Genomic DNA, 15,868 nt, shown 5'->3' with positions numbered 1-15,868 from the left:
AGAAAGAACCAATCAGATGCCTTCATGCCGCCCACGACCCCCCCGCCCCTATCCCATGCGCGCACTCGCTTCCAGCCCGACGTGTCCACTTCCCACGGGTCCTGCTGGGTTCACAGTGTCCCAGTGTAACCCCCCTCCCTCCCCTCTGCCACGGACCCCAAGTATGTAGTTATTATGTAGTTATTATGTAGTTATTTCCAGAGCGGCTCGGTCCCGCTGTGTGTGAGAGCGGGGAGCAGAGCGTCGGCCCAGGCTGCTGCTGCAGGACTCTCCGCCCAGCAGCAGCAGCAGCAGCGTGGGGATGGAGGCGTCTCCATCCCGGCGAGAGCGGAGAGCGCCGGTGCGGCTGGCGGAGCGCTGCGGTGCCGTGCAGGCTCTGTTGCCACAGCTAAGCAGTATGGGCTACGGCGTAGCCGTGGCTCTAGAGCCTGCAGCGCCCCGCCAGCCGCTCTCCGCTCTCTGCTCTTCACTCTCCACTCTCGCCGGGATGGAGACGCCGGTGGGCAGGATGCACATTTAAAAAAAACCGGCCTCGCTTACAGGTGAATGAGACATGGGGTAGTTTTGTTGAAAATGTGCTGTCCAAAATGTCCTGGAATACTTGACTCCTGCAAATGCGCGTTCCCCAAAGTTTGTGGGGGCGTGGCTTTGGACGGAGCGCTGACGGGAGGGGGAGGAGGGGGCGGGGCTTAGAGGAGGTGCCACTTTCAAATCTTGCTAGCTCTCCAAAATCATGGATAATACCTTTAAAGCAAGTGGCCCATGTGCTGAGGATACAGTCCTCCTGCAGCGGTTGCAGGTTCAATTCCCGGCCTGGGCGTGGAAGGATCACGTTATTCTGGCCAGATCCTCCCTGCCCCGGCTGGCCAGAGGGGGCATGTATAGCCCAGGACTGCTGCATGTTTTTGCGAGGGGTAGCTCACATTAGCTACCCAAGGGAACACGGGGAGAACATGCAGAACACACAGAAAGGCCCTTTCTCCAACCCCACCCAGGGTGTGGGTGTTGGAAGTAAACACGCCCTCAACACCCACAGCGTCCCAGGCGAGATGAACCCCTGACAGGACGTTCTGACTCCGGTCTCACTCCCACCCAACGTTTGTATCTGAGGCCATCTGACATGTAAACTGGGCTCCATGTTGAGGACATTGATGGACCCGTATTAAATCACGATGGACACCAAACTATTCTACAAAACTGCACTTTAAAAGATGATTACATTTTCTGTGAAGAAACTGTAAACTTTAAAGAAGCTTTGGGGTCCAATAGAAGATGAATGTGTTTGTTTCGTCGGATGTTTGTGGGGAGAATCTTCATGAGCATCACCTGACGTTTATTTGATTGCATGTATCCAGACTTGTAGCTGACTGGGGCACTGCTTTCAGATGCTCAGCAGCTCTAATCAAATATCTTAGGATTTATTTTCTTTGTTTAATTCTGGGTATAGATAGATTTATTTATTTTGTGTACATTCAGTTAAAATAAATTAATTTAAATTATATAAATGTATTTACAAGGGATTCTGTATGTGTGTGTATATGTGCATCTACTTGCAACTAGATGCATAACTTACGTTAATCTTGAAATAATAATAATGAAATTAAGGTGTCTCGCCCTCATCAACCAGAACTGCGTCTCTCAGCAAGACATCCTGGTCCAAAAATAGCACCTTATGTAATCTTAAATGAAAATGATCATCCTGTGGGTCTCCCTGGGGAGGAGGGTGACCTTTTTCACACGCTTGCCGGGTGGAATAAAGGACACGGAGAGCAAATCGCAGGGAGGGGAGACGCGATGAAAGCCGACAACAACGGGCTCTTTCAGGTGGGGTTGGAGGGGGGCATACTCCTTCTTGAAAACTTCACAAATATATTTGTCTTCTTTTCGAGTCCGTTGCAATCTCAGATGTCTTTCTGCCAGTATCTGGCAAAGATCACAGCTGTTGGGGTGGGTTCCGCCAGGTCCTGGGGGGCATCGTAACAGTCCAGCAGGGGGGAAATTGTCTGTACTGCTCCACACCTGCATGTGATTTCTGTCTGGTACCTCCATGCTTTCATAAATGCTTTGCATCTCCCCTGTTCCACTCGTAGTCTGTTGAGGGTCTACCAGGTTGGCCATGGGAGGTCGTTCCCCCTGGCGAGGCATTCAGTCAGGGTGATTCCTCTCTCCACCCAGTCATGGGCTCGTGTGTTGAGCTGGTTCCATTCATCTTTCCAGATGTTGGTCCTTGCTGTTGCTTTGGTTGTCTGGAGAAGGTGGGACTGTCTGTAGGAAACTGGCTCTGGATTTCAGTCGGGGTGAAAGCTAAGGCATAGAGTCACAGGACTGCCGTGGTCTTTAGGCATCCTGTGATGATGCAGCAGGTTTAGTTGAGGGCTGTGTCAACCAGTTTGGTTCCAGTTTAAACACCTATATTCGGCTGTGGAGAAGCACAGGGCTAGGGCTGTTGCATGGATGGTTGATGGATCAGTGTCCCACTTTGAGATTACCAGTTTGCGCAGGATATTGTTGCAAGTGTTGACCTAGGCTTTGGTGTTCTGAAGATGGGTTTTGAAAGAGAGTGTCCTGCTGAGGGGGACACAGGGGTATACGGAGTGGGGGTGGTTTGAGAGTTTGTGGCCATCCCATGAGACGCTCAGTTCTTTTCCTGCATCTCAATTTTTAAGATGGAAAATGCGTAGTTGGGTTTTTGGCGGGTTGGGTTTCAGGTGGCTGTTGTTGTAGTAGGTTGTCATATCAATGGAGGGCTCTTTCCAGGACAGACTCAATCTTCTATCAATGACTCTGAAGCCTAATCTGGATGCTTTTGATTGTCTGTGGTTTTTTTCTCATCATAATCATGTGACAAATTGCACATCTGATAATGTCGTCAAGTTATGTTGGGGTGTCTGTCCCCCATGAAATAGATTCTTTATCCTTCAATCCATTTGAGTTAAATACTGACAATAGTGGTATCTATGATTATTTTTTCAACCCTGATATAAATCTTTGAAACTCAAATAATGTGATACAATCTTGTCAATACTTCTCTCAAGATCAGTTTAATGATATGTCACATACTCTTTCACATGATGATTTTTCAGTACTATATACCTTTTCCACTATGCACCTAGGATGATGCCCTCAAGTGGTTGATCAATTGTGGGGCAATACATACAAAAGTTCACTATAGCCACTATTCATACTGCAAAAAAGAGCCATCAGAATAATTCACAAGGTCAGTTATCTTGAACACACCAATCCATTATTTGTAGAGTCTAAAATAACAAAACTTTATGATATGGTAGAATTCCAAACAGCACAATTTTTATACAAAGCCAGAAACAATTAATACCAAATCACTTACAAAAACTGTTTCATGAAAGAGAGGGAGGGTATGATTTAAGGGAAACATTAAATTTCAAGATTCAGCAATATCGAACTACAATGAAAAGATTCTGCATAACAAATAATGGAGTAAGGCTATGGAAGAGACTGACTGTGGATCCGAAGCAATGTCCAAGCATCAACCAGTTTCTTTTTTGTATATTGTTGAGACTGATATATTAATTTATAATGGGTATATTTATATCAGTGTATATAGGTGTGAGGATGTATTATTAGGGCCCGAGCACTTACAGTGCGAAGGCTCTATTGTATCTGTGGGACTTTTTTTCCTTCTTTATTTCTTTCGACGAAATGAGGGCCTTTTTGCCCCCCTAAACGTTCTTCATTCTTCAATTACCCTTCTGTCGAATATCTGGTCATCAATTTAATATTACATTTAGAGATCCAAAACTCAAAACTTGAATGTGTCGCTGAAGTCAACATTATCTTTTACCTCCTTCAGAAAGTCTTTAAAAAAAATCTTATTCTGTCTTAACATTCAATGTCTTTACCTTTAATGTAATCCAGACCTTGTATCCATGTTCTCTTTTACGTTTATATTTATAATTTTTTTCAATTTGTTGTACATTATCTTTGTTACTTCATCACAGTTGTAGATGGGAGTGGAACTCTGTACAAGCCCTTAGGGCTTCATTCCCTCAATGCACTGTTTAAAAAAAAAAAAGTGTGCTAAATAAATAAATAAATGAAATGAAACATCAACAATATTTAATTTAAATGTTATTAAATAGTGGTCAGATAGGAGGGAGTTTACAGGTGACACTAATAGATTATCATGTTCTAAACCGTAGGTGAGGACGAGATCGAGGGTATGATTAAAACATTGCGTCGGTTTATTTATTGTGAAATGGCCATTGATTCTAGAAGAGAATTAAAAGCTAATTTAAGATTATCGCTGTCAACATCCTCCTCCACCAGTCTTTACCTCCTCCATCAGCCTTTGCTTCCTCTACCAGTCTTTACCTCTTCCATCAGTTATTACCTCCTGCACCAGTCTTTAGCTCCTCCACCAGTCTTTACCTCTTCCATCAGTTATTACCTCCTGCACCAGTCTTTAGCTCCTCCACCAGTCTTTACCTCTTCCATCAGTTATTACCTCCTGCACCAGTCTTTAGCTCCTTCATCAGTCTTTACCTCCTCCACCAGTCTTTACCTCCTCCACCAGTCTTTACCTCCACATGAATTAACTCTGTTAAGCAACGAGCGTGAACTCAGAGACACTGGCAGGAAATGTGCACAAAGACTGACACGTGACCGGACAACGGACCTGAAGGGAGGACGGGACCTTCAGCAGGGCGTGTCTACAGAAGACGACTCACCTGGGAATGTTTGGAAACCCAGTGTCGTAGCACATTCAGGACTCTGTTGGTGGCAGCTCTACGGATGATGAATTCTTTGTCGTACACTTTCTCCGAGTTATTGAACCCTGTAAGAAGGGAAACAGAAGTTCAAGTTAAGCCAGAAAACACTGAACATGTTATCTGTTGTTGAAAGCTTTCCTCCAGACCCAGCTAGTACCCAGCAGTGGTGTCTGAAAAAAAGAGTTAAAATGCAGTTTTATGTGATTGATTTTAACTAGGGGTGTCAAATTAGTGCGTTAATAGCGATTCATTAATTACAGGCGTACTTTTAAATCTCTAACCTTACTTTTGTCTGTTTGGAGTTGCCTTTATTATGAAATTTGTGTTTGTGCTTGAGTTATAGGGGTGGAAAACAATGGTCAGTCCCACCCTGAAGTGGACATTGATTGGCTGTCACTGTGTTTGGGCTTGTCTAACATACGCTGGTAGACTCCCATTGTAGCTGGACAGGCCTGGGGAGGATCGGTGAGTAGTGGAGAAGGAGAAAATGGAGGAGCATGTGAAAGTTGCCAGTCCAGTGAATGGGGAATTTATGGCCCTTTTGCATTAGTACTTACTCGGCCCGACTCGTCCCGTCACGCCTCTACCCGTTTTGTCCCCGTTTGTTTTTCCACAGCCAGGTGAGAAGTGGGCGGGTTGGGGTGAAGCTGCTGTGACGTACTCGATTGCGCAACCGCTTCGTTCATGTCGGCGCTGATGAGAAATCAGCTGGAGCCGCGAGTGGCTGAGAGTAAAACAGCCCGTCTACATCCCTTTTTTAATTCTCTCGTCAGCCACCAGGTTTATGAACATCTGCACCTCAGAGTTGGATCACCAAACAGACGTTTTGCGCTTTATAATAAAGTCTCCGCGAGTCCCCTCGCGCTGACTCCTGCTTCCTGATTCAAACGTCTGCTTGCCCCGCCCCCCGACCAATCAGGGGCCTGTAGTTTGATGACGGCCCCGCCCCCCGACCAATCAGTGGCACGGAGGGTGGTGACGTCAGAAATAGTCCCGGCTCAGCCCGGTTAGAACCTCGCCAGAATGGTTACAGAAAAAGTATCGGCTTGGAGCGGCTCTACCCGCCTCAGCCCCTAGTGCAAAAGCGCAAGACGGGGCCGTGGCGGGTAGAACCGAGCTAAGGTGGGACTAGTGCAAAAGGTATCAAGGTTTTGATCTGCCACAATAATGTAATGAATTTAAAGGCTTTTCTCAGCAATTTTTAGCAGAGATTAAAAAAGAGATTAATTTGATTAATTAATTACAGATCTTGATTAATTAATCTCTTTTTTAATTATTTTTTTTTTAATCGCTTGACAGCACTAATTTTAACATCCTGAACCAACTCATTGAAGTATTTTTCTTGTGGATGGTGTGATGTAACTGGTGACTAAACGTTAATAGACAGGATGCCAACCTCTAACAGCTAACGAGAGCCACAGAAAAGTCCATTTTCATCCTCTGAAACAACTGAAGACTGGACATTTTCATCGGGGTTTAAGGAAATGCTGTTTTAGGATTATTTTCAGTTTGTAATTTTTTTAAAAAATTTTTTTAAAGATTTTTTTGGGCTCTAGTGGCCCTTTATTCAAGCTGCAGATATGAAAGGGGTAGAGAGAGAGATCGGGGATGACATGCAGCAAAGGTGCGCAGGCCGGGATTCGAACCTGCGACCGCTGCAGGAGGACTGTAGCCTCAGTATATGAGCCGCTGCTTAACCCACTGCGCCACCGAGCGGCCCTCAGTTTGTAACTTTAACTCCATATAGTCCTTTCCTTTCTCATTAAATGGTCTTTACCGCAGAGCGTCCATGGATAAATGAGGCTTAATTCAAAAGTACCACAAATGGATGCTGGAAAACTACACCAGCTGTGAAAAATGAGTCTTAGCAACTGTTCCTCTGAAAAGCATTTCCAGCCTGAAAGCTCTCTACAGGGGTGCCCCAAGGGTCAGTGTTTGGGCCCCTTCTCTTTGCCATATACACATATCGTGTCATCTTAGCTCCACTTATGACTGCTGATTTAACGGCATCTACTTTGTATCTGCTACATTACTGTGGCCTGTGACTCTGTTATAAGTCACTTTGGATAAAAGTGTCTCCTTAATATGCTGATTTGATTTTTTTTGTTCAGTCTTCCTCTTCTTTAATCACTGTTCTGTCCTCTGTCAGCAGCAGCAGCAGTTTAAATGACAACAAACCCAGAGCTTCCCCCTTCGACCATGTAAGCATGGACCTTTATGAAGGTCCAGATACTGTATGCTCACCCTGCGAGCTGCTGTGTCCGGCGGCTGCCGTAGCAATGGCGAACGCCGAAGCAGGCGACATGGCGCAGCGAGAGTTCTCCCCTGATGTGACTGCAATCAACCAGAGGAGTTAAAGTCCACGGGCTCGGTCTTTACAGTACAACCTGTGTGTTTGTGAGCGTCTGTCCACGCTGTACCTCCTGACTGTCGGTAGCGGAGGTGTCTCGGCGTTGACGGCGAACGGCAGGGAGACAAGTCGCCCGGCTCGCTGATGGATGGAGATTCAGGCATAAACTTGTCCAGCGACACAGACTCCAGAACAGCTGTTGGAGAAGAAACATCACAGATCATAAGTGAGTGATATTAAAAGGCAGAAAACAAGTTTTCAAGCCCACAAAGCTACAGGAACTAAGATGTTGAAGTTTCACTCAGCTCACTTTGGTTTGCAAGGCTTTTTGTGACTTCTTTATCGGACAAGGATGCAGATCTACAGCTGCTAAAGAAACAGCTTAAATATGTGCTGGAAAGTCAGAGATGACAAGTGAAAAGATCATCTCAGTAAGGACTTGACATCTGACCTTCGACTGTTTGTCAGACAGAAAATCTGTGATATTATGCCGCTGGTTCAGACACACACAAACGTGTGTGGCTGCGCCGTGTTTTTATGGAAGAGCTGCAAACAATCAGAATGATTGAACACTTATTAGGATTATATTACAGCTGTTGTCGTTTACCGTGCATACCAGCAGTTTTCCTCCTGGAGGGTTCTTTACCTGGGACCGCCTGTCACAAGTGTCGTTTTGGTGCCGACATCAGAAACGGCTACTGCGTTTAGCTGACGCAAGATTAACACAGACTGCCTGCTGCTTGGCTAAGCCTGGTCCTCGGTTTCGTCCAGACCTGCTGGCAACCACGTTAACACATGACTATGATCTCTTAGGACTTTAAGTGATTGACTGTTCTGGCTGCCAATCAAAAGACCACGTCCTTACTTATGCACAAATGTATTGCTTTTTAAAATTTTACCTAATTTGGTTTAAAAAAAACAACAGATAAAGGGGAGTCAAGGATGTGTAAGTGCATGAACTCTGGTCTGATTGGACAGCTCTGGCGGCCTGATCCCTCACTGAAATTTGAGAAGGAGTCATTTGCATACTCCTCTGACCGCATGATGAGTCAGCAGATTATTTTTCCTTAAAGGAGCATGAGGCAAGAATAAGAAATGAGACTCATTAGCGCCACGACGACTGTCGGGGGTACTGCAGCCAACAGCGAAGCCGGCACGGGAGAACGGGCATGCAGCGTCATTTGACGTCACATTCGCAGGACAGCGCGGGAAATTCGGGCCCAGAATTGCAGCACATTTTGCAGCACACAGCCTGTTCAAGGCAAAGGAGAGATACACTAGAGGGCTCATTCTTTTTGGTTTGGAACGCTTCATCTGACATTATTACTAGAAAACTTAAAACGTATACACATTTTTTTCATAAATCCTGCCTCATGCTCCTTTAACACCAATTGCTGTGAAATCTACATAGAAATTCAGCCTTTGCTTCAAAGTGTAAAACAACATTTTAAGCCTTTTTGGTTCAAAAGTAAGGTAAAAAGTAATTTAAGATTAAGAGAACGTCCTTTAAAACAAGTGCCAGCCAGACGGCGTGTTCTTCGCCTTCATCTGAAGTTCTGGGTCAAAAGCTGCTATTTTGGTTCCAGTTGGAAGACTCTTCCTTTGTGCCATTAACTGTTATTTTCCTCTTTGGAGGACACTTACGCCAATAAAGAGACTCACTTTATCTCTTTGTATCCTCTCTCCTCATCTACTTGCAGTCAGATTTTCTGCGCCGGTGTGCCGGCGCTGCATCCAGATGGTGACCCAGTTATCATGCTCACTCTGTTGAGATACCTGCTCTAAAACAACCCAGCTAATTTAAACGGGTTGTACTTTATGTATGTGGCACTAAATGCATGATTTGTTTTGAAATATAACTGTTTTGTGTTTGTTTGTACCAGCTGACCTCTTCCGTATGTGGAACAGCTGCGGAGCTGTGGGTGTTCATAGGAGGACATATCTCAGGAACGGCTGGATGTATCACATTTATCCAAATGAACCTTGTAGTTGCTGAGAAATACTCGTTTTTAATCAGGTATTTACTTTTGGAGCAGAAATCTCAAAAGAAGGGGTTAAAGCAGTTTCTAGAGCTGCTGCTGTAAATGCTTGCCGGTATTTGAAGTAGGGCTGTTCGATTTTGCCCAAAAATAAAATCTCGATTTTTTTCTCTCAAAATCCGATTTTCGATTACGATTATTTTGTGAATTGACAAAAGGCAAAGAAATGATTTCAAATATGCTGTTTTTTTATTGAACATTTGCCCCATTGTGCTTTAAGTGCAAACTTTGCTCTTATTAAACCAAAAATGAATGAATAAAGTGCAAAACTCTGTAAAATAAGTTGAAAAAAAGTTTTAAAAAATATAATAAAATATAAAGTTTTATCTCTGAAAAAAAAATCAGCAAATCAGCACTTGCAATTAAATAAAACAAGACTTTTTCTAATTAAACTAAACTGGGTCTTTGCATGCTAAATAATAATGCAACCCATGAAGGAGGTAGAGGTGTGTAATGTCAGTCATTACATTTGCTATTCACATTTGCAAGTTTTTTGCAAGGAACACGAGCCGGTCTACCGCATCTGGCTTGAGGGATGCCCGGTGGCATGTTACAACGCCCCCTCCTACACTAAAGAGCCTCTCCGATGGGGCACTTGTCGCAGGTATTGAGAGGTATTTCCATCAATCATTAATATGTGTGCAGACAAAGTATAAAAAAAAAAAAAAAAAAAAAAAAAGTGAAAAATCGATTTTACGATTTTCACGTTTTAACATCGTTCTAATTACATAATCACGATTACGATTTAAAATCGATTAATCGAACAAGCGTGTGCCCACATGTGTGAATCATTTGCTTTCAGGCTCCAGATCCTCACCCCTGCGGATGCTACGCCTCAGCTTCCCACAGATGGCGTCGAGGCGAGGCAGCTCTCCGCTCACGTCCTCCCCCGCAGATGGACTCAGCTCCGGAGAGCTGGGGCCACGGGTCAGGTCCATTGGGGCTTTGGTGGAGGTGGGAGGTGGCGAGGATACTCCGGAGGCCCCTTGAGGGAGGCTGGGGGAGCGTGTGGCGGTGGGCGGAGGGTACGAAAAGCCCGAGGGTGGCCTGGATGAGGCGGTAGGTGACGAGCAGATGGAGGGACTGAGGCTGGAAGTGGGGGAGTTGGCGGCGGAGGAGGAGGGCGTGGCAGACAGATCCAGGGTCCCTACTTTGATGCTGATTGGGGAGCTGAGAGAGAGCTTGCGGCAGTGTACGGGGGAGGAGGTGCGAGAGGGGATGGAGAGTGGAGGAGGGGAGGAAAACTTCCGGCAGAGCCTCGGGGATTTGGTGTTCAAGGGGTCGGTTCCCCAGGAGCCCTGGTTGGTGGTGGCGAAGAAGAGCTCCAGAGACCTGAAAGGAAAGTGTGGAGTTTATCTGCAGATCGGCTGACAGTTGCCACCAATGAATCACCAGGATTTACTTGGACTGGTCCAGAGCAAGCTGGGTGATCTTCAGACTGTAGTCAGGGCAGAGCGACATGATGGACAGGCGGTCACATGAGTGCTGCTCGACCCTGGGGGTGATGGAATGAACGATGGGATGAGGACGGGGCGGATGGCAAGGTCTGCAGCCAGGTCTCAGACGGCCACATACCTGACGGGGATGGAGGTGAAGGGCTTCCTGTAGATGTCCGCCAGCTTGTCGATGACCACCGCGGCGGTGGTGAAGATCCGGTAGGTGTGGAGGAAGGTGTTGAGGAAGTCGATGGAGAGGAAGCGCAGGTCCGTCAAGCGCTCCAGCAGCCGTTCCACGCTGGCATATCGGATCTGTGGGACCTTGCAGGAGTTGAGTGTCTTGCTGAAGCAAATGTCCACATCGTCTTTGTGAAGACGGGTGTCAGACCTTTGGAGAAAATGACCGCCTTTAACCAATGTTTGTGGCAGAGAAGTCTAGAAAGAAAAGCTTTTACAGTACTATTTCTGTGAAATCAACCTCAGATGAACGACAAAACCTTTTCCATTGTGTTACAATCTATTTCTAAAAAAATGAAGTAAAAAAAAAAAAAAAGTCATATGGACAATATCAAGCCCGCGATGGTAGCTCCGCCCTCAGTAGGAATAACCTGACGTTATTTTGTCCTATTTGACTCGATCAGCCTCTTGCGTGGATGTGGAGGGATTGGGGTCCGTAGTCAAGCTCCCACCACAGTTTTCAATCAGTGTAATTTACATCATTCTGATGTGGATCTGCTGCTGTGTTTGGGATAGTTTCCTCTCACATGACCCAGTTTTAAGACACAACAAAAAACTCCACTGTGGCAGGGTGGAGAGGTTGATGGGACACGCGCACCTGTGTCCCATCCGCCTGAGTGGCTGCAGCTCTCCACCCTGCCTGCCTTTATAAGGCAGAGCTGGACAGCAGCGAGGGGTTCGGAGGAGTTGCTGCTGGCGTGAGGTGCTTGTGCACTGTGTCCTGGGTGTGTAACTGCAATAAAAAGGGTTCTGCACGAAACTCCGTGTCTCTCCATCCTGTTGGTCGGGCCCCCGTAGCACTCGCTCTGCTACACTGGCGCCCAACGTGGGGCCCGATGGGAGGAGAGGCATGGAGCGGGCCCTGGACGCACTCGCCCAGGCCATGGCGGACCTGGCCGCCCTGCGTCGGGACCAGGGTCGCTGTGCTGGCGGCTTTGATGCCAGCGGAGCGACCTATCCCTGCGCCACGCCGGAGGGTCGCTGCAGCAGCGCGGGAGGAGCTGGCGGCGCCGCAGCTGGGAGGCCGGGAGGCAGAAGCTGCGGGCCGCCAAGCGACGGCTCCCGAGACGGCGGGACCCGCGGAGCGACCCATCCCTGCACCCCGTCTGAGGTTCGCCGCGGCAGCGCTGGCGCCGCTGTAGCCAACCGGCCGTGAGGCAGTGGCTGCAGGCCGCCAGGTGACGGCTCCTGGGACGGAGTCGGAGGCGGAGACGGAGGCGGAGTTGGCTGGGGAGGCGGCTGCGCCTCCGCTTCAGCTACAGCGGGTCCCGCGGAGACGGGGCCGGACCAGCGGCCAGAGCAGGGCGTCAAGGAGGAGGCGGTCCTGGAGGCGGACCAGCAGCCCGCGCAGGGCTGCGTGACGGAGGAGGCGGTCCTGGACGCACCAGCTCCAGAACGGGGCTGCGCCGTGAAGGAAGCGGTCCTGGAGGCGGACCAGCAGCTGGCGCGGGGCCGTGTCACGGAGGAGGAGGTGGTCCTGGACGCACCGTGTGGCCCGAGGCCACCATGGGCCCGGCCCCGAGAGTGGCTTCCACGGCGGTCGGGCTGACGCCGGGGACGACCCCCCCGACCGTTCCGCTGGTCAGCCCGGCGCCAAGGGTGGCCTCCCGATCAGGAAGGCCCGGGGGGTTCCGGGCTTCCTCTCCCGCTCCGAGGGGGCGGGGGGGGGGAGTAGGCTCGGCCGGACGGACCCCGGCGCGAGGTTGGCGTTGGGGGTGTGTGGCAGGGTGGAGAGGTTGATGGGACACGCGCACCTGTGTCCCATCCGCCTGAGTGGCGCGCTCTCCACCCTGCCTGCCTTATAAGGCTGAAGCTGGAGCTGCTGATCGTGAGGTGCTGCTGGTGTGAGGTGCTTGTGCACTGTGTCCTGGGCGTGTGGGTGATTATAATAAAAAGGGTTCTGCACTAAGCTCCGTGTCCTCTCTATCCTGTCGGTCGGGCCCCGTAGCACTCGCCCTGCTACATCCACCTTGGTCTATCTCTGATTTCCCTTTGGTGAGTGAGTGAGTGAGTACTTATTGACTTACTTACAGTCGTCCTTACTGTAGAATTTTGCTTCTCTAGGATTATTACTGATGTCTTTCCCCCCTGGTGTTATATTAGCACACACCTGAATGCTTTAGACCAGCAAACTGAGAGAAGCTTTAATAGAGGTCTGCCCACCTGCTGATGATCTAGTCATCAAGGGCAGCAACTGGATCAGCAGCACCGGCTGCAGCCCTTAAATCCTACCCCCCACTCCGGGGTACTAAGGATTGCCCACATGATTTTTATTTTTATTTATTTTTTGTTACCTTAAAGGGGACCTATTATGAAAAGCACGATTTCTCTTGCTTTAACATATATAATGTGGTCTCCCCTCAGCCTGCCAACTCAGAGAAGGAGGAAAGCAACCAAATTCTGCAGTGTCTGTACAGCCGTCCGGATGAGCCATCCAGTCGGATGTGGCTTCTATGAGCCATTCAGATTCTGCTGATTTTCATTACGTAACCAAAATGCAAACCACGCCCACAACTATAAAACCATGTAACTGCATGCGAGCGTCCGAGTATCGCATCGCACTGTGTGAGATCGGACGCTCTCTGTCCATCTCCCTCCAGCAGCTGCCACTTTATTGAGGTTTTTGTAATGAAATGAGGAGGTATCATAGAGATAACTTCTCATTTCAACTAACTGGATCAGCCGTTCCTCATCCGTGATAGTTTCCTACAGCGCTTTCAACCGGCTTTCAACGCGAGCGCCAGGAAGAAAATAGAAGCAGGACGTCCGACAAATGTTCAGCTCAAAACGGCGCACCGCGGCGCGTCACTGCGGCCAGTTAGGACAGTCCAATAGAAAATAAAGCAATGGAAATGATTTTGTCGCTGACGCTCGCTCGCATCGCATGCAGTTATGACACGGTGTAACTCCGCCGGCCGGAGCTTCCGCCATTTTTTCGTATCGCGTCATTCAGGCAGCCAATCAGCACAGTGCCTCATTATCATAGCCTCCCCGCCCAATCAAAATCCCACATAGATAATGGGGTTAGAGAATGAGATGATAAAGACATGGTTCAGAGGCTGAATTTCTAATTTATTTAGCAAAAACAATCAAAAGCTTGTTTTTAAGACATTCAAGGCCTGTTTAAAATAGGGATTAGATGCCATAATATGTCCCCTTTAAGAATCGCAAAGTGGGAAAGCTTTTGCATAATACTAAGACTCACTGCAATCAGGTGACATTTTTACACGATAGACACAGGATGAGAGGGGTTACTATCATTAACACATGACTTTATGTAATGGAGCCATTTTGGCCAGTACATGTGACAGATATTTCATTAATACCCCAGGAAATTTTTGTAACTTTTACAAAAAGTGAGTAGAGTAATCCCCCTTTCCAACAAAGCTTTCCTTTGCTTTTTTTCTGTTTCATAATGTTTTTCTTAACTCTCAGAAGCCTCTGTAACCAAATCTCCTGCCACATATGTGCAATATCTACTTTTACAGCTTGTATTTGATTCTTGGCCCACTTACTTGATCATATGCGGCACAGATACTTTGGAGTTCTCGTCAAACACGCTGGTCATCAGGCCGTTACAGCGGATGTTATCGATGCACTGGTACGGGAAGACATGGAGAGGAGAGGCGTGAAAACCGGTTCTGGGTCCATGCGCTACGGGGTCACGACGAGATCTTACCTGGCTGATGTCGCTGGTCCAGGCTGCCTTCTCCTGGCGCGAAGGAGCCAAGAGGACAACAGAGAAGCTCTGACCGTCTGTAGGCTCCACCACGATCTTAAACTCCAGGTGGCTGAAGCCCTGACCGGCGGCGTTGTCTGCAAACAAAACACGGACAACGCCTCACGCGGTTCAGATAAAAACCGAGAACCTCAAGGAACATGGAGCATTGGGTGAAGACCATAAACAGCTGACCTTGTGGTCATGGTTTTATTTAATTTTAGAAAGGGGGTAGTAAAAAGTAAAACTGTTTAGAGATACTCACAGTCCTCATCGCTGGCGTCCAGCTCCTCGATCAGAGTACACTCAATGAGAGACAATGCTCCTCCCTGCTGTTGATGGACAGAAGCAAAGAAAACACCATTATTTTTGTTACTTTTGATCACTTTAAAATGTTAAAAGCGGATTGAGAAGTTTGGTCCACATCGTTGGTAGTCAGTCAGAGATGGACTGGCCTTTGGTCTCGGGTCCAAAACAACAAGTCCCCCTTAAATATGGAAAAAACAAAGGAAGTTTGTTGGTTTGGGGAGGAAGGTCTGCCAATCCCCACCCAATGCTCATCGGTGGTTCTGATGTGGAGAAAGTCAGAACCACCAGGCGCTCTTCTTCAGTGGGTCTGGTAGCTGCTGTGCTCAGGAACGCAAGACCCCACGACCCTGAGAGATAACGGCTAAAATGATCACTGGGGCCTCCGCACCCTCCATTCCCAAGGTCTTCCTCACGAGCTGTGTATGCAGCCACCTGGTCTCGTCAATTATATCAAAAACCTTAAAGGTCCCACTTGTAGTCATTTCACTTTAAAATGCTTAAAACAATAACAACATTAATGGAAGTATGTTAAAAAAAATATCTGCTGAGACCATTTTAAACACATCCCTCCTGGAAAAACTTTGTTTTTTTTTAACCTTTATTTAACCAGGCAAGCAATTTAAGAAAAAAATTCTTATTTACAAGTGCAGCCTAGGGGGGTTAAGAGAGGGAGAGACACGGGCCCAACGAATTGGGCCCACTGCGTTGAATTGGCGCTGGTTTGTAGCCTGTTGCCCAGAGATCCTGGAGGTGAGTAGAATTAGCGTCCTGGCTAACAGCTGTCAAACTGACAAACAGTGTTAGTGAAGATGGGCTGTCAAGTCTTGTTGTACCGCTTAGCCCCACTAGGTGGTGGTATAAGTCCCTCTACTTCCCCCGTCCACCACCTCCAGGGCTTTCCCCGTCCTCTCCCATCACCATCACTGCTGAGAATGTGAGGGGAGAGTGTGGTCACTTTGTGCCCTGGTCAGCAGAAGCTACTGGACATGAAGGTGGGGATCCACTGGTGACCTGGATCATCAACCACCGAA

General features: G+C 47.8%; 1 protein-coding gene across 4 annotated transcripts in view; it reads right to left on the bottom strand.

Annotated features, from left to right (window-relative positions):
* The window catches only part of rasgrf2a (Ras protein-specific guanine nucleotide-releasing factor 2a), a 69,113-nt gene that overhangs the window by 12,279 nt on the left and 40,966 nt on the right, over positions 1-15,868 (bottom strand). For 2 of the 4 annotated variants that reach the window (XM_061733993.1, XM_061733994.1), the window contains exons 11-19: positions 14,794-14,860; positions 14,490-14,626; positions 14,326-14,408; positions 10,713-10,961; positions 10,540-10,632; positions 9,955-10,469; positions 7,169-7,294; positions 6,993-7,082; positions 4,707-4,813 (exon numbers count right to left, since the gene is read on the bottom strand). In XM_061733993.1, the coding sequence (XP_061589977.1) occupies positions 4,707-4,813; positions 6,993-7,082; positions 7,169-7,294; positions 9,955-10,469; positions 10,540-10,632; positions 10,713-10,961; positions 14,326-14,408; positions 14,490-14,626; positions 14,794-14,860 (1,467 nt within the window). The remainder of the gene's footprint in view (positions 1-4,706; positions 4,814-6,992; positions 7,083-7,168; positions 7,295-9,954; positions 10,470-10,539; positions 10,633-10,712; positions 10,962-14,325; positions 14,409-14,489; positions 14,627-14,793; positions 14,861-15,868) is intronic. The other 2 variants (XM_061733995.1, XM_061733996.1) reach the window with 1 other exon arrangement.

Source organism: Cololabis saira, chromosome 11 (genome assembly GCF_033807715.1).
Source record: "Cololabis saira isolate AMF1-May2022 chromosome 11, fColSai1.1, whole genome shotgun sequence".
NCBI lineage: Eukaryota > Metazoa > Chordata > Actinopteri > Beloniformes > Belonidae > Cololabis > Cololabis saira.
Note: the sequence above shows the minus strand (reverse complement) of the source record. Positions and strands in the feature narration are given on the sequence as shown.